At 39.0% G+C, this 20,968-nt stretch overlaps 1 protein-coding gene across 2 annotated transcripts; it reads left to right on the forward strand.

Moving 5' to 3' along the window:
* Window positions 1-6,302: 6,302 nt before the first annotated feature.
* FKBP4 (FKBP prolyl isomerase 4) lies at window positions 6,303-19,414 on the forward strand. 2 transcript variants are annotated; one of them, XM_065742351.1, is made up of 10 exons: window positions 6,303-6,552; window positions 8,478-8,622; window positions 9,826-9,968; window positions 13,999-14,119; window positions 14,668-14,824; window positions 16,114-16,204; window positions 16,522-16,605; window positions 16,986-17,171; window positions 17,546-17,785; window positions 19,222-19,414. In XM_065742351.1, the coding sequence occupies exons 1-10, from the start codon at window positions 6,469-6,471 to the stop codon at window positions 19,297-19,299; spliced, it is 1,329 nt and encodes a 442-aa protein (XP_065598423.1). In that variant the 5' UTR covers window positions 6,303-6,468; the 3' UTR covers window positions 19,300-19,414. The 2 variants fall into 2 exon arrangements, with proteins under 2 accessions (XP_065598423.1, XP_065598424.1); XM_065742352.1 differs by lacking the exon at window positions 6,303-6,552 and adding an exon at window positions 7,097-7,250.
* The last annotated feature ends 1,554 nt before the right edge of the window (window positions 19,415-20,968 follow it).

The raw sequence follows: 20,968 nt of genomic DNA on the forward strand, positions 1-20,968 counted from the left end.
CTACAGTAACATGCTCAGGCTTTGCTCTGCCGGACAATCAGGAACTTGGGTTGCAGCCAGTGAGCGCTCACATATGAACAACATTCAGAATAAAACTGTTAAGGCTGGACCACTTAAAAATGAGTTCAGATTTGTGTTAACTTGAAGATGGGGACAAAAACTCTTAGGACTGAACTTCTCAGGTATGCCCTGCACAGTCTTCTACCCTTTTCAGTACCTGTGAAAGAATAATCATCATCAGACTACCAGCAGGACAGGCTAAAGAAGTAAGCCATGAAATGATCAAAGAACGTGTAAGAAAGTTGACAGGGAAAAGAACAATAAATCCAGTTGCAATGGATTGAAAGCAAAAATGAATACAACACTTGTGCAAGGGTCTTTCTCAAAAAAAAAAAATAAAAACAGACAAACAAACAAAAAACACCAAACCAAAAACCTGCTCAGAACTGTGCCAAAAGAAAGCATCTAATAGAGATGAAGTACTGGCAGGCAGCCAAGCAAGAAAGCTTGTATCAGGAAAGACACAGCCAGAAAAATGTACAACAAAAAAAACCTCTTACACAAGAAAAGTCAAAGAAACAAAGACAATCAAATCAAAGGAAGAGAGAGGTAGAAAAAAGTAGGTGAGGCTGTAATAATAACTCTAAAATGTCAAATAAAAGCTAGATTCACCAAGAGCAACATCACAAACATTTCCAATAGTTTATACCAACCAAGGGTGGCTGTTAATAACAGCCAGGGGAAAAAAACGTAATCCATACAGACTGATGGATCAGGCTTACAAGGACAAGGTCAAGAAAGCAATTAAGAAAGCGTAGCAGAATCAATCTGACAATTGCCATCTGTATTTCGTTATTGTGGTACTATGTTCATATTGAAAAAAAACATCAGGAATTGCTCATTATTTCTGATGACAGCAGCTACTCAATGGCTAACAATGCAAAGAGAAAGAAATCCTGAGTGTCTGAGCCCATAGCTATCCATCAATCTCTATTATTTTTTGAAGATCAGGAAAGAATAGAATGAAAGCAGCTGATTACATCTGCTTGGAAGTTTTAAAATAATTTTTTATTTGAAAATGTAATTAAAACTGTAAATAAAATTTGACTAAATTCCTATCTGCCCAGGAAAGTAGGCTAACGTAAAGATATGGATGCACATAATCATAAGAGATCTATTTTTAACAGGATTATTTATTGTCTTTTTTAAAATCTTGAACTGTGATCTAAAAGGGGCAGCAGCATGTATCACATAAGCCATGGGTGTCCAACCTTGTGGCTTGCCTGGGCTGCACTGAGCAAAGAGAAATTGTCTTGAGCTGCGTTTTTGTACATCACTCCAAAAGCAATGTCTATTTTTTTCCATGGAAACTACAACAGATATAAGGAGAGCAGTAACACTGATCAAATTCTCAGCTACAAAATACATTTCATCACCCACAAACAGAAGCCTGCATGCCACACCTGTAAATGCCTGCACCAGCAGAGATGACCTGTTGCTGTCATCACTGCTGAAGCGCACCACCCACTGACTCGCTATACTCACATCCTCTCTTTGGTTTCCCTAAACATAGGTTCATAGGTTCATAAGGTTGGAAAGGACCTACAAGATCATCTAGTCCAACCATCCTCCTATCACCGTCCCTACCCAACTACTAAATCAAATCCCTTAGCACCTCATCTAAACGCTTCTTGAACAGCGCTAGGGATGGTGCCTCAACCACCTCCCTAGGCAGGCCATTCCAGTGCCTGACCACTCTTTCAGAGAAAAAATGTTTCCTCAGGTCTAATCTAAATTTTCCCCGGCGCAACTTGTGGCCATTCCCTCTTGACCTGTCATTCTTTATCAGGGAGAAGAGGCCCACCCCCTCCTCACCACAACCCCCCTTCAGGAAGTGGTAGAGTGCAATAAGGTCTCTTCTGAGCCTCCTCTTCTCCAGACTAAACAATCCCAGCTCCCTCAGCCGCTCCTCATAAGACTTGTGCTCCAGACCCCTCACCAGTTTTGTTGCCCTTCTCTGAACACGCTCCAGGGCCACAATGTCCTTCTTGTAGTGAGGGGTCCAAAACTGAACACAGTACTCGAGGTGCGGCCGTACCAGAGCTGAGTACAGGGGGATGATCACCTCCCTGCTCCTGCTGGCTACACTATTTCTAATACAGGCCAGAAGAACATTCAGCAAGTGCTGATGAATATCAATGAGTGCTTCTTTTTTTTTTTTCCCCCTGCATGGAGGAATTCAATAACATTTTTGCTTCACACACACTTCCATGACAGATATCATTTGGACCAACTGTCCCTCTGCTGCCATCTTTTTCTTGGCAACAAAATGTAATAGAACATTGATGGGAAGGCTCATTCTCTACTGCCATACCATAATCTGCCTCTCATGTTGTGGGCCAACATAATAAAACAGCTGGCATGACTTTTGGAGCTGCCTCCATAAAATATACAATATAGTTAATGTATATAAGTAACAAAAATGATAATTTTTAGTATTTTTTATTACAACATAAAGAGGAGAGCAACAAAACTGTAAGTTTTACGTAAGTTTTTATTTACAAATAGTGGACTATTTGACCTTCTTCCTGTGAAACTAACACATCAGTCTGGCTCAATGGCAGTGGTCACAAGTCTTCCCGAGGTCTCACTGTGTTCATCAGAGATTTTCAGTAAAATTTCATTTTTCCTGTGCTTTATCCCTGAAAAAAGTTGTTCAGAAATATATGCACTACCAAAAAGTGATGTCATGAATAAGGCATGACTATGAACTGAGGAATATTTATTAAGATAAGGCTTATGAATGTCCAGTAAAGAGAAATGATCAGATTTTTGAATTAAATGTCTGACTGCAACTCTATACATTCCATGTGAAAAATTGTAGGTAATGTATTTAAGTCAACTGAAAACAGTCACAAATATACAAATATATATATATATATTGCAATCTTGAAATTTGTTTCCAAATTTGACATGATGGAAAACACAGATGCACATTTTTCACTGTTCACAGGAGACTCTGTTTAGTCAGTGTTTCAAAATACATAAAATTATTTGCCATAACTTGAGTTAGCACTGCACTGCTCTCTTTGTCCTGGTTTTAGCCTATTTACGATTAATAACTCACCAATACCTAAAGCAATTGGTGCGCACTGGCCACCGCCACAGTACGGAGCAGGGCATATTGCAATCAGTGCTGGGCTGCATGTGGCCTACAATTTGGATATGCCTGACATAAATGAAACTCCCAAATAATATGGAGGTAAGTACATTCAGAAGTGCAGGAGAAGGAATCATAACCTTACTAGAAAATAATTTATAGAAATGAGAACTTAGCTAAATGAAAGCCCCAGGGCTAGTTTTAGAGAAGTGCTGACATCCATTAATTAGGGAAAGTACAGCTCAGAAATCTCAACTGCAAATACAAAGCCCTTTTCCAGTCCTGTTGTGGAGGGGTTGGGTTTTACCTGCATGTGTGTAGTGTAACAGCTCAGCTCAACTCATTTCTCTTAAAATGCTGCTAGGTTTTGAAACAAGAGATGAGTGTATTACCAAAGGTTTCCAACTGAATAGTAAAATAAAATAGGCCTGTCTCTAAGGCATGTGGACCATACAAATCTGCTACAGTCTACTGTGATATGAGAAATTATGATGAACATCTTTCTTCTAAGTTTAAAGGACAACAAAGAACTTGTTTGGCTATATACTGCTGAGCGCAAAGGAATAAGATAACGCAAGGATAACAGGGTAACTCACTGAAGCTGAGAAAGAAAAATATATAGGGTTTAACTTGTCTGCAGGTAGCAGCTGACATCCTTAATGGCACACACAGCAGTGTCCCACAAACTGACAGCACATTAGTCTGATGAGTATTTGTACCCTACCGAGGACTTCTAAGGGTATCACTACTGGATGCAACAATGTAAGAAGTGCGAATAAAAAAAAAAAAAAGCTACAGCTGAGCTATGTTGCTCTCTGCTCCCCTTTTATATCCAAACCTTTTTATCTCTGGCAAATCTTTAAAGGAGGGCTGCTCTGAAAGTAATGCCTGCTATTTTATTACACTGGTACATTATGTCATAGGAAGTTGGTGGTAAAGTATATGTTGAACTTTCCCACCAATATCCCAATACATTTGTCACCAAGCAAAAGATGGCAGCAGAGGGGCAGTATGACAAAATGGCATCTGACATGGAAACACATATAAAAGGATTTAGCAAGTTGCAGACAATCAGTAGCTAGTCTTCACCCCCTTCAAGGCTGTTCCAAAGTCTTCCTGCAATTAACTTTTTTCCAGAAATTTTGCTGCCTAGGTTGTTCTCTGCTATTTTAGACAACCATTTTATTAGCCTTCTGGCAACAGCCTGAAAGCTACAGCAAAAATTTTCATTTTCATTTCTGCTGCTTGAATCCATCAAGTTCTAAAACATTTCTTTTGTACTCCCCCTATCTTGCTTTCAAAATTGTCTCTACTGTATATCTTCTTGAAAAAAGGCCCATCATGATTCCTTTCCAGTGCTGTAGTACTACAAACATACCTTAAATGAATATTAAAAAGAGGTTTAAAAAGGGAAATTAGACTTTTTGTCTATCTTGTGACTTGATTTCCATTCTTAGATAGGTAGTGTCATTATGTCATTGACATAACAAAACACCTTTTTGTTTTTTGTTTTTTAAAGTTACCAGCACCCATTTTGCATAAGGCACTCCACATACAAACTATTTTCAGCTGTTGTCTACTGAACCTTAACCGCAGGCCCTTAGACAATATTTCAGCAGCCTTTGAAAGGGTAGTAAGGGACACAGCCTACTGCACTGGGTTGAAATTACTTATGGAAGAGCCTGCCCTGCAATTGAGGGAAATGGCTGAAATATATGAGGTACAGAACACATACTAGAGACCTCCGCTAGACACCTCCCCTTCCTTTTTATTATTTATCACTTTAAGCATGGTTCTATAACACTTGGCAATTGTAGCTAATTTGGCATCATTTCCACACACTGCAATTTCTTAAACACTGGCTTATGAAATATACAAGATACAGCTTAAAAAGTACTAGTCCCAAAAAACACATTTTGTTAAGAAATCTTCTGTTCCAATAAATTTTCTCGACCATCTTTATTCCAAAAAAGATACAGAGGAAAGCCTTCAGCTTTCTTTATTTGAATAAATCTCATGAGTACACTGGGGCATATCCCTCTGGGGTCTCTCAAAGTACCGGGGGACAAAGCCCCTTTATCCCTGTACCCTGATGCCAGCGAGCCCTTTCTTCTTTGCTGAGGTAGTCACGGTTCACATTCTTCTTGATTCACCTGTCAGCTCATCCCCCATAAGCTTGTTTATATATACTTCATAATCTGAGTTCAGAGTTTGTTGCTTTGCCCAACTGGAACTATCTTTGTGCCCCGTAAAGTCTGTCACTCTTTGTTCTGCCCAGCAAAACAATTTACATACAAGATAGCATCTCCTGCCACACACCTGCCAGATAAGCTTGTTTAACCAGATCCTTGTGAGTGAAACTCTTCCTCTCAACTTTATCTCGTTTTGCAGGGACCTCCTCTTCTTCATTTTTCCTACTTTTATTTTGCGAGAACATCTTATTTTTCCTTTAGTTTCATTCCATAACGAAAGGCAGAAAACCAGCAAAAGCTTAGTTTAGCCTAAAACATAGCATGGGATTATAAAATCTATGTAAAAAGAGAAATCAAGAACTGTAAAGAGAGTGCAGTGAACTCAGGCATTAGTGCTGACAAGAGAACATGCATTTAGTACAATACAGACTCATGAAACGCCTCAATATTTTTGCTGCCTACAGTCCAGGTTATAACGGCTTATAACGGGACTGGCAGCCCAGCAAGCCGAGATGCCTGCACTCCATGTGTTTATTCACCCTCACCGAGCCCACTGGTATGACTATAAACTATCTACCAGCACACGGAGCGAAAAGCCATCACATCCATACATTTGTCAACACTCGGGGTAGCAGGACGCTACAGCGAGGCTTGGGAGAAAAACCTGAAGCCCAGCCCAGCCACTACTACTTACTACCGGCCCAGGCACCCCATCACGCAGGAATAACGCACACCCCCTGCCGAGTACTGCATCAGCTCAGCTCAGCTCAGCTCAGCTCGGCACAACCTCTTCTCCGAAACTTCCCTCGGCCAGTAGACTCCTCAACAGTGGTCTCTCCGCCCCAAGGGCCGACACGCACTTTAATCCGCCCCTACCACGGGCGGACGCTCTGCGGCAGCCCGGCCGCCACTCTAGAAACTTCTCCGCCCCTCCCCTTCCTCCTCCTCCTCCCTGTCCCGAGCCTTGCACTGCAGTGAAGGCAGGGGAGAAGGTGTGCGTGGCGCTCGCGCTCGCTGTTTGCAGCTGGAGGTGCAGCGAAGCACCAGCGCAGCGCAGCAGGCCAGGACTCCATTAGGCGGCTCCTTCCGAAAGCAGCGGTGGCAGCGACGGACGGGATGACGGCGGAGGAGATGAAAGCGGATGGGGCTCCCTCTGAGGGGACGGACATCACCCCCAAGCAGGATGAGGGTGTTCTCAAGGTACCGAGTGACTGCGGCGGCCGCTGCCTGCTACTCGGGGACGGCGGGGTACCAGCCTGGCACAGGACTCTCCGGAGCGGTCTGCGAGCGGGCGCTCCCTTCGGCGTCCTTCCCCGCGCCACCGACTCGCCGCCTGTCCCCTTCACCTCGGGGAGTGGCGTTACCGGGCCGCTTGCCGCGTTCACGCAGCCTTCAGGGTTACATACGCATCAGCGGCAGCGCTGGAGGCGGCTGTCTCGGCCTGTGCGGGCACTGCTGCGTACGGGGCTCTCCGCAGGAGCTAGGGACGAGGAGCCCGCGTTTTTCTGTGAGGAAGTCCCGAGGGAGAGACGGGGGGAAAGGGAGCGTCACTCCCTGTCCCGCGTGGGTATGGGAAAGCCGGGAAGAGTGCTCTGCTCGCTGGTTGGGGGCGGGGTGGCTGGGGAGGGAGATCCGTCCCGCCCTCAGCACGTGGTCTGACGCTAGAATTAAAGATGGTGCTCTTACAGAACGTGCGCGTTCTCTTCTATCTGTGTAGCTGGTAGTGAGTAGTGCTGTTCTGTGTAGGCAGAACAAACTGCTTCTAACAACGTGAATATGGGGACGTTCCGTCTTAAAACGAGAATCTCCTGGAACCTGAGATATGCGTTTTACACTTGGACCTGACAGGTGTGCTTGATGACAGGAGCTAGGAAGGCTCGTTCAGCTTCTGAGAGAAAGTGAGTTATTTAGGAGTTAGTAGTGAGATTGTTAGAGCTGGCTGCAAGAACGGTGGTGGTGGTCTACACTCTCGCTATCTGCTGAAAATGCTGTAGTATGTCTTCTTTCTTTTGTATTTGTATGTCAGTTGTTAAGGATGACACAGCTTATGCTGTGAGGGGGACAGTTGCACTACCTTCCTCCCCTCGCAGGAGAAATCCAATTTCCCTGTTTAGGAAACTTTTTTAGTCTTTCTTAATAACTTTTTACAATTACTAGAAGCCATTCTTGAAATCTGAGGTTTATTGTTAGGAAATGTAAAAAGCAACAGTGCAAAAAAGGCAGAATTTTGTTTTTAAATTTTTGAGCTTTCTGGCTTTAGGTGCCACGTTTGTCATAGTGGCACTACCTTTCCAGGAAGGATGTTGCGACCGCATTGAAAAACAGGTGCTTGATCTCAATACTAATTCCTGTGTTTCTTGCTGACATACTCTCATGAGTTTGAAGCTTTTGTATGTAACTTGAATGTATTAATCAGGTTGGAGTTCTTGTATGGAGGCTGTAGAGGAAGCTGCTTGGAGGTCTCTTGTACCTTGGCTACTTGAACATCATAAAAGGCAGGAAGTATCTGTCTTCCGTATGTAGTACCTACTCTTATTATCATCTGCTTCTCCATCATCAAAAAAATATAAAGGAGAAGGGGAATGCTGGCAGAAGAACTGAGGTTCTGTTAACTTTAAAAAACCCAAAAACAGAAACATATATGTATACGTGTGTATATATATATATATATATGTATATATATGATTATGGGCTGGTAAGGCAAAATGTCGTGGAGGTCATGAATTCTAGTCAGCACAGCTCCAGGGTTGGTTGGTTTGTTTGTTTTGTAGTAGTGGTAGCTGCAGAAGTGCAGGCTACACCTACTGAACTGACCTAAACCAATTTTGTACAATCATTGCATTGGTTCCAGGAGAGGTCCTTTTGATTGTTCATGAGTTTTGTATCAGAATAATATGCAGGGGATTTTACCTGGTGGCAGCAGAACCACCTTCATGTTCTTCCTGCATTTAAAGCACTACTCATCTCCAGACAGTCTGGTTGTTACCATTGCAGATAACTGAAGCAAACCTGCAAATCTCTTGTTGACTGAAGAGCGTAAGGCATGCATGTTAAGTGAGTGGAATTAAAGTCCAACAGGCAAATCTAGTTTTGATCATCGTAGTGCTGCTTACTGTTTTTCTCAGGTTGTCAAGAGGGAAGGCACTGGTACAGAGTCTCCGATGATAGGTGATAAGGTTACTGTCCATTATACAGGATGGCTTCTTGATGGCACAAAATTTGACTCCAGTCTGGACAGGAGAGACAAGTTTTCATTTGACTTGGGAAAAGGTAATACCTTATGTTTGCTTTTGATCAATTTTAGTAATATTGAGATAGTTTCCCTGCACATATGGCTCTTTCATTTATTAAAATTGCTATTTAAACTTGTTTTTGGAGCTTAAGGTTTATACACATAAGGTGATTAAATCAGAAGTGTTTTGAGATCTTTTTGAATGGGCATGTTGTGTACCTGCCTCAGAATTCTCAGAACCTCAGATATAGAACTTCCAGGGGATGCAAACTCACCTCAATGTGAATTTCTTGTGAGATACAGTGATAAAAATCAGTTAAGTAGCCGCAGCATGTATTCTGATTGTTTTAACATTGCTTTTGTATTTTGTTGCCTCGAATTCAAGAAGACTTAATGGTGACTGGGTACTGAGACAGGGTGCACAAATACTGTAGTGATCAGCTACAACTGAAGGAAAGAGGAAATGTTCTCCCTCTTTACATAAGCTCTCAAATCTAATTGTTGAAGTAAATAGCTTTTTTTTATCAAAAACTTTTTTTAGTATGAAAATCCAAACAGTAGTTCCAGCAAAATTTAATATTCAATCTGTGTATTTTTTCACTAGGACTTCTTTACCTTCTGGGTTTTTATTTGGGAGAAATATAATACAGGGTCCTGAATTTGGGATGATAGAAATGATACAGGATGGTACAAGGCTTAATAAAAGCCAGCTTGACTGAGTTGAAAGACTCCACAAGTAGGAGAGCTTGAGTGAGAGGGTTTTGTTACTTTGGCTTTAGAAGGGATACATCTTCTGCTTTCCTTTCCCTTTCTGTTATAAATGTGTGCAACTTTGTTATCACTTGTGTTGGCCTGTGCCAACTGATAAAGTACAGAGAGAAAAAAGGCGGTTGTGGATTGTTCTCAAAATACGGGCAATCTCTTACTTGGTTGCACTGGAGATTGTGCCAGGCACTTTGGGTGTGATGTGTGTCCAGATTATCTGTGTTTTCTATGGGTGAAGAAGTAAGGGGAGAAAAAGAATCACTATACAGTGGAAAAGTCTAGCTAATTTTGGGTGCCCAAGTAACTTTGTAACTTGATTACAGTTAAAACGGCTGTATATGAACTGGAACAAGCATTATATAAATGAGAACAAGCATAAGTCAGTATTTCTTTTGTCTTAGTTTTTGTATACTGAAAGAGCTGCTTATATCTTTCATGTATACCTAGGAATCATTATAGAAATTTGATTTGTACAGGTGAGGTGATCAAAGCATGGGACATTGCTGTGGCAACTATGAAGGTTGGTGAAATATGTCAGATTACATGTAAACCAGAATATGCCTATGGCTTAGCTGGCAGCCCACCAAAGATACCTCCCAATGCTACACTGATTTTTGAGGTAAGTGAGATACAGTCACTAAAACTGTGTAACAAAACAAAAAACATATTTACTGTGAAAATTATGTGATATAATTTATTTTTAAACAGGATTGTTAGATATGAAGTCTTTGAAGCTGCTACTTTCTTTAGTCTACCTCCTATGTTTTCTTTCTAGTTTATTAAAAAAACAGTGACTGCATGGTTCATTTGTGAATGCCATCACTACACCAGAGTCGTGCAAAAGTTCCCTTACAAATAAAACACTTTGTGTGTGTGTGTGTATGTGCTTGTGTTAGGACTCTAAAATTTTTCTCTTAAAGATTCAGTAACTCTTAACTAATCATCACATCAACTGTTGGATACTGGCAGTTAGGACCTGAAATAGTGGATGTTTATATTTTATTTTTATTCCTTGTGATCTTTTAGGATATAGTGGGAAGGGAGCACACAAAAAGAAGTGGAGAAACCTGTATTTTCATCAGGGATGTTAGGAGCGTGTGTGTCAGATCAACTAAATTACCAGGATTATATTTGGTGTTAGGTATCCATCAAAATAGCAAGTAGAAATAATCTTTGTGATAATGCATATTCAGCCGCTTTCACATTCCTTGTAGCTTCCGTTCAGTTCATGAATCTCTGCAACAGTAGCTTTGAACTTCTTTAAAGTATTTTATTGTAGTCCATGGGTGTGCAAACTTCTGGTTTGCCTGGACATCAGTGAGTGAAAAGGAAATTTCTTCAGCTGAATATATAGCATGGTTAATAGAAGTAACAAAACTTATTTTTCAATATTTTTAAGTAAAACATTAAAAATAGAGCAATAAAAATATGAAACTAGTGGTATATTTGTGAAACTAATGGATCAGCCTGTTTTGATGGAAGTGGTTCCAATTCTTGAGATCTCAAGGTGCTCATCAGAGTTTTTTGTTGAAATTTTACTCTTCCTGTGCTTCATCCTTGACAATAATTGTTCACAAATATACTTATTCATGTCATTGCTTTTTTTGCAATAAGACGTGACTGTGAAATGAGGGATATTTTTCTCTGTTAAGATAAGTCATACAAGTCTCATAAACTGACATGATCAAATTCTTGAGTTGAATATCTGATTGCAGTTCTATATATTGAAAACACTGAGATAATGTATTTAGATGAACTGAAAGCAGAACCATGAATGCAACAAAAATAGGTCTTTTTTTTTAATACTGAATCCTATTCTCAAATGCTTTCTATTTGAAAAAGGAAGGGCTGCATATTTTTTCACTGTTCGTGGGACTGTGTTTAACCAGCATAATAAAGTGCATGAAATTATTTGATGTCACTTGAACTTGGTGTAATTTAAAGTTTCATTTCAAATACTTATGTTTGGAACACAGTGGAGATGAGATCATTTTCACTTTGAAGCTTCAGTATAATTAAATGAAAGGAGCAGTCAGATCCACAAAAAACACTAAATCTGTGAGCCATTTTTAATCTTCATGTTCTGGCACAAATTTTCCTTTCAATTCCATAAAGGAATTGATTTCGTTTCTCAAATTGTGTAATGTTTTTAGTGTTCCATCTTGATGTAGCTACCTGACTTCAGAAAAGTAAATGATGTCCCCAAAATCAGCATCCATACATTTAAGGAATTCCTGGAATTGGTGATGATTCAATCCCTTGAAATTCATGAAACTGAAAGCTTTGATGATGATTTGCATTGTATAATACGTGCACATACATTTTCTTGATATTTGATGTAATGATATTTCATCAAATGTGAGTTACTGATAGCAATTCTAAGTCCCTTTTTGTTAGCAGCTTGTCTTCAAGGCACTGGAGAGTACACCAGACATGATGACAAAGTTTAAAGAAAATTGCTTGAATGTATTTTTTAATAGTCATTCAAATAAAGAGATGTAGTTGAACCTTCTAAAGGCACTGGAGAAGCTGTTTCTTCAGTGATGTTATATTCATTTTCAGTACCTCTAATAGAGCTGTACCATACATTTTTATCTGTGACATCATACTTTCATCTGCTGCCAAAGCATAAAATTTGAAGTTAGCAACTTTACTGTCCAGATTTTTGACAGATTTTCCTATTTCTTCAGTTTTCCTATCTGTAACCTGGTAAGGCAAACTGATCTTAGATTTTTATTTAGTTAGGTTTTTTTCACTTAGGACAAAGTATATTTGATGTACTTTTCATACCTTGCTTAATAACCTTGCTCATAAAATTTTCTTTATTTCTAATTGGGTTTGCTACCACATAATAAGCTGTTATAATAGAATCTATATGAGTTGTTATCTCAACAAAATTATTTTAAATACACTTATGAGTCTTTTCTTCATTTTTGCTATTTTATGTTTTCAGAACTTTCTGTGATATATTTTGGGTTTGGCAGTGTGTTTTTGCTTATGATGTCTTTTCAAATTCCAATTTTTGAAACTGACATTATTTTCTTACAAATTCACCAAAGTGCCATATTATTTATCCTCATATGTCTGTTTCCCTTGGAGTGTTCTTCCTTCATCCTCAGTTTTCTTGTTTTGTGGGGGTTCTGCTCAACTTTGGGAGGACACCGGGTAGATTGAAATACTGTTGTCAATCACTGTGCTTTATTCACCAAGCAGCGCAAGAGCGTGTCATGTGTAATAGACAGTGTTTCAACTCAACAGAATGTGTGGCAGGTATGAGTGGCGGAGTTAGCCCTGTGCTGTACCCTCCTCTAGTCCTTGTTTCAGCTGAGGCAGTGTTAATAGCATACTGATGTTTTGGTTTTTGCTGAGTGACTGCTGTATGCCTGGGACTGGGTTGGGCGTTCAGTGGGGAGGAGCCACTGCCATAATGGTGCGGGGCAAAGGTTGGGCCTCTGTATGGGCTGGGCTGGCCTGCATGTGGTCCATGGGTTGGATGTGCCGTAATCAACAAATGTTGACTACATGATACTTTTCTGTGCAGTTTTTATTACTGTTTTATTCACAGACAAGATAGCAAAGAGTTTTTTTCATTAATTTTGTAGCCATCACAAAGTTTGTTTAGTGACTAGGTTGTTTTTGCACACTGTGTTGATACTCTTACTTCATACTGGTTTGAATTAAAGTCTTGGAAGACCATGTGAAGATTCAGAGTGGATACTCTATTCCAACATTAGCACCAGCACTTGAAAAGCTTAATTAATTTGTTGCAGCAGCAATTCTAGGCTAAAAGGTGGACCAGGTGATGGATTTGGTTTATTTTTACAAATACTTTATTTGTACTTCTTTCTCAATGATTAAATATGTCATCTTATTTTCTCTGTCTTCATTTTTTTCTGAGAAGCTCCCCCATTATACAAAGATAAGGCATGAGAGAGGAGAGAATGTAAGAGAAGTTAAATGAGAACAGTAGCTACATTCAGGCATGCAAGGAAGAAGGACACAAGTTTTGAAACTATGTCCTTTGGCAAAAGAATTGGAGGGTGAGGAAATAGATGGAGAATAGTTGAAATCTGAGATAAAATGATACCATTGAATTTGTTTTATTGCTGGGCAAAGATTTTGAATATTTTGGGCTCATTACAAATTTAAAGTTTACCTTAATTTGATGATAGATGAAATTATGGGTGTGATCCGAACTTAAGGGGAAGATTGCATCTTTTATATTTAACTATGCTGCTCCTCTCCTTGCATTCCTTCCAGCTCAACCTTACTACTTGCCCTTAGGGTATTCTTCTGTGAATAATTTTTTGTTTGTCCTGTATTAGTCCTTAAGTATTGAGGCTCATGTGAGCTTCACTCAGAAGCCAGTCTCACAGTCCTTTCAATTAAAGGATCTTATTTGTAGTATTGGAAGACCAAATTTGCTGGAGGAAAAAAAGCTTATGTAATCTATTGAAACTGCTCTGTAGGTTTCCATTCAGTATCTGCTAAATGTGGCATCTTTGTAGTCTTGGCTGTATAATATCTTACAGGGTATTAAGACAGTGGCTGTCTTAACAGCTATGGTTTGAAGGAACTCAAGTGCAAATTCTATGAGTTACTGAATTGATGTGATAGAAGTAAATGCAAGATTTTTCTTCCCTTAATAGATAGAGCTGTTTGAGTTTAAGGGGGAAGACCTCACTGATGATGAAGATGGTGGCATCATCCGAAGAATCCGTAAGAAAGGCGAAGGCTACTTGAAGCCCAATGAGGGTGCTCTTGTAGAGAGTATGTATGTTACACAAATAGTACATGAGTTTACTGTGATGGAAAATGTTTTTTTCCCTACCTGCCATTTCTTTGTTCTGGGAGAGAAGAATACGCATCTTCTCTTCAATTGGCAAGTAAACATAACGACTAAGAGTAAGTTTTCATTCTCTTTATTCTAGAGAAGGTTAGATTTTTTTCCAGCAGGAACTGTGTTCTTCAGAGATACTAAATCTGATCAAGTGCTTATCCAGTCACAAAAGTTAAAGGAGTCTAATAAAGTATGTCCATTTCCTGAGGAGCAAGAGGGAAAGTAGTTCTGGCATTTGTTGTTGGAATGGGGAAAAAAAGCCCACACAAGGCAACAGCTTGAAGGAAAAAGCATTTATTAACTAAAGCACCAGATGTGGAATTTGTTGCCAATAGATAAAACATGCATATTTAACCCTTAAAAAAAGATTGGTTAGGAGGGGAAGTTTTGGCATTCCTTGTATTGCCTGTGCTGCATACCCCCTTACCACATACAGGCACCTTCTGATTTGTATTTCGGTTCTCTTTTTTGTTACCAGTCCAGTTTGAAGGCAGATATGGAGATCGTGCTTTTGATAGGCGTGAGCTGCAGTTTGAGATTGGAGAAGGTGATAACTATGATCTTCCTCATGGTCTGGAAAAAGCAATCCAGAAAATGGAGAAATCTGAGGAATCCATTTTCTATTTCAAACCCAAGTAAGCTGTTTGTGATCTTATATACATGAGAGGGTTTATTCTAAGTGTCTGGTGAGAGCAGTGTGTTTATTTGCAGTGTTTTTCAGCTCTTTTCTGTGCTAAACACATAATCAGACCTAAAACTTCGATTTATAGAAGATATGAAGCTAACATTACTTAGCCACTGATGCTAGTGATGAAAAAGAACTTGACATAAGTCTCTATAGTGCTGATCCTAGTGAATGTTATAATAAATACTGTTGCTGTTTTTAACTCACATTCATGTGGGTCTTTCTTAATGAAAGTACACTTAATATACAGCATTGTATATAAAGACACCTAGATTAAGTAACAGAAAAGTTCTAGTAAGCCTTCTGTGTAGTCTTATGTGATGAGATATGCAGTGTTCAGGTGAAATGTGGTTAGTTAGGAGTATCTGAAATCCTTTGACACCGGGAAGTGTTTGCTTGAATTCTTAAGCAATTTGGAAGAAAACATTCAGGTTTTCTGTAGGGAATAAGGTGGAGCTTTGCCTAAACCTTGGATCTAAAATCTCAGAATTCTGAGACCAAGAATAACCAACTCAGAGATATGAATGGACTTTAAATGCCCTTAAATGCAAGCAGAATTTTCTCCTTCTAGCATTAACAAATATAAAACAAGTGGAGTTTGCACTGATTTTTTTTTTCCCATCAAACTTGAATGTATTTGTTTTTAAGGTTTTTAAACTGAACTAAATTTGATAGAAGAAAGAAAAATTAGACCTATGTTCAGGGCTTTTCTGCTAGTATGCAGCTTTTTACTGGAGTTTCAGAGCAGAAACTTTGTATGGTCATTTACTGTTAATTACTGGATTGGCAGTATCTTGTGCACAGCTGTTCACTTAATCTCTGTGTATTGCTGTCTCTTTCAGGAAATAGTTAGAATACAGATCTTGTGAAAGAAATAGCCTGTGTTGTTTATAATATAAAGCAAGATATATGCAACCTCAGAATATATATTTTTTTCCAACTTGCTCTCCCTTCATAGAAACAGCAGCAACCAAACAACTTGAAAAACAAAAACACAGAACAAAGTCAAAAACCAAAGCAATAATTATTAACATGGAAATTAGCAAAATTAATCCCAGGTTTTTCTTCCTCTTCTGTCTTGTGCATGCAAATTCTGAAAAATTATCTGCTGTTTCTCGAGATTTTTCTCTTGCAGTAACACTACATAGGCAGATTTTTATGGTTTTACATCCAGCCTCCTGTGTAGAGGTTTGTCTGAATATCCAGTTTCTGAACTTTTTTTTCCTCCCAATCTTACAGCTATGGTTTTGGAAGTACTGGGAAGGAGAAATTTCAGATCCCTCCAAATGCAGAACTACAATATGAAGTGAAACTCAAAAGTTTTGAAAAGGTGGGAATGAGAACAAACAAACTGGGAAGTGGGGATTGTTGATGTAGCTTAAGGATTCCACTGTCCTTGTTTAGTCTTTTCTTCTGAAGTAGGGAAGATGTTACTGCAGGTGGTAAATATGCTCTGGGGGTGCTTAATTGAAATTGTCGTTACTGGTCTCCTGTTTATTGCTGTCAGCATTTTTTCTGCTCAAGCTCTGTTTCCAGTAGCTGTGCAAAAGTGTTTTTTCCAAGTCTATCTCTAGTGTGCTGTTACTGAGAAATAACATGGCTGTATGGTTTCCCTGTTGTTGTCTTAAACTGTTCCTATTTGGATAGGCTAAGGAGTCTTGGGAAATGAATACAGAAGAGAAATTGGAACAAAGCTGCATTGTGAAGGAGAGAGGCACTCAGTACTTCAAGGTAAATTATTATACTCAAGAAATAATAACATCTTAGTCCGTGTTATGGACTGATAACAGTGATCTACAGCTTTGATTACTTTAGAGTGATGTTTATGGTTTTCTCCATGTCATTTCATGGGGAGGACTATGGGGAAAGTTGTCTGAAAAAAAAATACCCTTAGATATGCAGAGTCCAAATAGTTACTCTAATCTGCTGCAGTAGTGATACACAATGGTGGTAGTGTTTTTTTGGTAATAGAAGTTTTCTGATTACTCTGATTTTATTTATTTTCTCTTTTTTCAGACCTATTGTTCTAGGTAAGCAGAAAGGGGCAGGGGAAAGTTTAAGTAAAAATTACTGTGGTGAGCGGTGTGAAAATTAAACTGCCTTATTTACAGGAGGGGAAATACAAACGAGCAGCATTACAGTATAAAAAGATTGTGTCGTGGCTGGAGCATGAATCTGGACTTTCTGATGAGGAAGATGTAAAAGCCAAGAGCTTGAGGCTTGCTGCTCACCTTAATCTAGCTATGTGCCATCTCAAGCTGAAGGAATACTCTCAGGCTCTGGAGAACTGCAACAAGGTAGTAGGATTTATTCATTCTTAGGCTGTTCAAGCAATCTGACAATTTCTCTCTTGCTTTAATGACTTGAGGAATACTCAGCCATGTGGTGTTCAGACTTTCTGATTAGCTGGCAGTTGGTTATTAGCAAATAAGTATGAACATAAGGTGCTGAATATGGCATACTGTATCTTTTTCTACTTATTTTTGCTGTATTTAATTCAACTTATTATTAAGCCCTGACAACAATGAAAATAGGAATGTTCATCTTCTAGCAGTTGCTGATGTTCTGACTGCATATTAGTTTAAAAAAAGCAAAGCAAACCAAAAAAAACAGACACTATGTTGTTTTCACATGCTGTTTTTGTTTCTTTATTTCTCTGTTTTATATGCAGGCACTTGAACTGGATAGCAGGAATGAAAAAGGCCTCTTCCGTCGTGGAGAAGCCCACTTAGCTGTCAATGATTTTGAATTGGCCCGAGGAGATTTCCAGAAGGTGATACAACTCTATCCAAGTAACAAAGCTGCCAAAGTGCAACTAGTAACTTGTCAGCAAAAAATCCGGGAGCAGCACGAGAAAGAGAAAAAGATGTATGCCAATATGTTCCAAAGGCTTGCAGACAAAGACTTAAAAGTAAGTACTGCTACTCCTTAGCACTAGAAGATTACATTGTCTAATGTTGTATGTTAGACAAAAAATATTTGGCTTACTTACAGAGTGAAAGAGCGCTCAAGTAGCTAGCTGCTTTTGGGGGGGAGGGGGGATATTGGGGATAGGCAACACTTAACGTGATTAAAGCATTGTGTTTTAGCAGCACAACTGTCAGAATATTGCATAAAATTCTTCTAGTTATTGAAACTGATTTTGCAACAGAGCAGTATTAACAAGAAAGTAGCAATGAGGTGTGAACACAACATTCAAGAATTTAAAAAGTGTATTTTGTCCTTGAACTGATTATTCTGAGAACAGTCGATTCTGGTGGCTAGGTGACTCTGTGAGTCTGTCCTGGGCCTATTGTCCTCAAAAAAAAGTAAGTATCAGCTGACTGCTTCTTACATGAAACACTCACAAATTATTCCCCTTCCTCTGCCCCTCCCGCATTCTCTCAAAATAAGGTGTGCAAGAAATCAAGTTTTCTCTCAGATAATGGTAGATGCATTTAAGTTTCAGCTCTGCTAAAGTCATATAGTAAAGGTGGGAGGGAAAGGGGCAATAATTCTTAATTCCATGGTTAGATGGGCAAGCTGCTCTGGAGAATTTGTTTGCTTTTCTTTTTGAAGTGTAGCAGTAGTTCCTTGCGTTCAGTTCTCCTTCTCATGGAGAAGTGTAAACAAACATAAAAATTCCCTGCTAATTCTGCAAGGAAAGTGGCATTGTCAGTGTTTTGTACCTGGCTAAAGCAGTCCTTGCATATCGGATCCTGGGACGAAGTATTCTGTCCTAGACACTGTCATATATACTTACACAGTGTCATGATTGTTCTTAATCTGAGCAAGATTAAGATGCAGCAACCGAACTAGAATTGTTATGTATCTTCACATGTATAATTTCAGGGTTTAATTGGTAGCTGCACTAGATATGACCTTCAGAGGTCTCTTCCAACTCCTACAATGCTGTGATTCTGTGAATTGCTTGTTATCTGGCTGTACTATGCAGGTTCCTTTCAGGCAGCACAACTGCTGGGAGTTCGGGTGTTTGTAGTTGTAGCACATGACAAAATGTGCTGCTAATGGAAGAGTGGATTGCTGAAACAAGCTGTAGCCATGAAAAGTGCTAAAGGATCATGTGAATGCTACCAAAATGTATGCCTCTGCCCTTATGAAAGATGAGTCCTGTTCTTTGCAAAAGGCAGAATTGTGCACTGCCTACCACTAGAGAAACTGCTTTTTTTATTTTTTCTGTCCCCTTTAGTGTAGGATTTGTTTGCTTTTCTGAATATAGTCAGATGATGTTGAGAATCAGTTCTAGTGATAGACATTAAATGACATTTCTGGTATTATTTCAGATTTTGGCAATTTTTTTTTAAATAATACATGAAGGCATTTGTTTTATCTTATGTCTCTGTTTAGCCAGCTACTATTCTTCAAACCAGCCACACTGAAGATGCGGAAATGAAAGATGAGCAGAATGGAGTTGAAGATAAATAAGGTGACAAAGAAGCATAAACAAACCATATTCCATTAGTTTTGTAAATGAAAGAATTTCCAGTGAATTAGACCTTATTTTTCTACCTGGTTGGACAGTGGCTTCAGAGGAGCAGAGGCTGAGTCACCACGCCACAGTCAAGAACAGCTTTGTATGTCTGAAAGAAGCTGAATGGCAGTACAAATCTGATTTAATCCTTGGGACATTATTTATTCATACATCTTCTGTTACTGTTTGGGTTCAATCTGGATTTATTCTGCTTGATTCATCTGCATTTTGCCATTGGTGTTTGTGTCTTTCTGGTTCCAGCTCACTTAAATTTAGGAAGCAGAGTCTGGGATTAGTTTCCTTGATTTTATTTTTTCTGTTTTCTAAAGCAGTTGGCCTTTTCCAGCAGTCTTCATGTGAGATTTGAGAACAAATCAGTGCTCCTTGTTCTACTGCCTTGGCATTGTCTCCTTCCCCTTCCTCCATTAAGTGTTGTATCCTTCTTTGTATGCTTCTGTTTTGCATATTGCTGAAGGTGAAGACTGTGAAGTCAGCATAATAAAGCTCCAAATAAGCTTAAGGAACTGAAACTTTTCGTGTGTTTATTGGCATTTGCAAGGAATTGTGGGTATTGTCTTCTAGTCATTTAGCATTTTCCTATCCACACAGCAGTACAGTAGCCACAGTATCTACTTTTTTCTGATACTGTTGATTCATTGGCATGTTAAAAAGTGTGCACAATTTATACAGAATCACCTATCTTTTTGCAAATGAAGAAAATGCTGCTTAAAAGTGTATAATGATCAGAAAAATAATGATTTATATTTGAACATGACTGGCTTTGAAGATAAAGAGCCAATAGTAAAACATGTTTAAAAATGCTTATAATTCCTAATGAAATGCAAGCTTCTGAGAGATTCATAAGTTTTGATTAAATAATATCAGCCCTGTATATTTGAAAGATGTTTTATGTTATACTAGAGCACAACTGCCTCTGAATGGAACATTTATAGATGGCTCACAAGGGAAGAATCCTACTGAAGAGACGCTAATGCATGGTTGTAGAACCTTTTAGCTTGCCTGGGCTGCATTGAGCAACCAGGGAATTGCCATGGGTCGCATATTAAATATATAAATTCAATGTAATTAAGTAACAAGTCCTATTTTTTTAATGCATTTTTACTAAAACACACACACACACAAAAAAAAAACAGTAACAAAAGCATAAGGCTAGTGGGATGTTTGACCTTGTTTTTGTGAGAATGATGCATCAGGCTGGTTCAGTGGCAGTGGTCGCCATTCTTGGCGAGTTCTCCAGGTGTTCATCAGATATTTTTGATGAATTACTACTCTTCCTGTGTTTCATCTTTGACAGTAATTGTTCATAAATGTATGTACTGCCAAAAAGTGATTACATGAGTACAATATGACTTGTGAAGTAAAATGTATTTTTCTTTGATAGGAGAGGGCTTATGAAAGTCTAGTGAAGAGACGTTAATTTTTTTTTATGTTTGACTGTAACTATACATTCTGAAAATGACTGGAAAATGGAGTCACAAATATACAACAAAAAAAGATACATATTGTCAAATTCCTTTATCAAAACAGAAAGCATGACTGCCTATCTTTCACTGTTCACAGAACTGTATCAAAGTGCATGAAATGATTTGCTGTAACTTGTAG

The sequence above is a fragment of the Cyrtonyx montezumae genome, unplaced genomic scaffold (assembly GCF_038088225.1).
Source record: "Cyrtonyx montezumae isolate F1298 unplaced genomic scaffold, pur_monq_1.0 scaffold_3, whole genome shotgun sequence".
In the NCBI taxonomy this organism is placed as follows: Eukaryota; Metazoa; Chordata; class Aves; order Galliformes; family Odontophoridae; genus Cyrtonyx; species Cyrtonyx montezumae.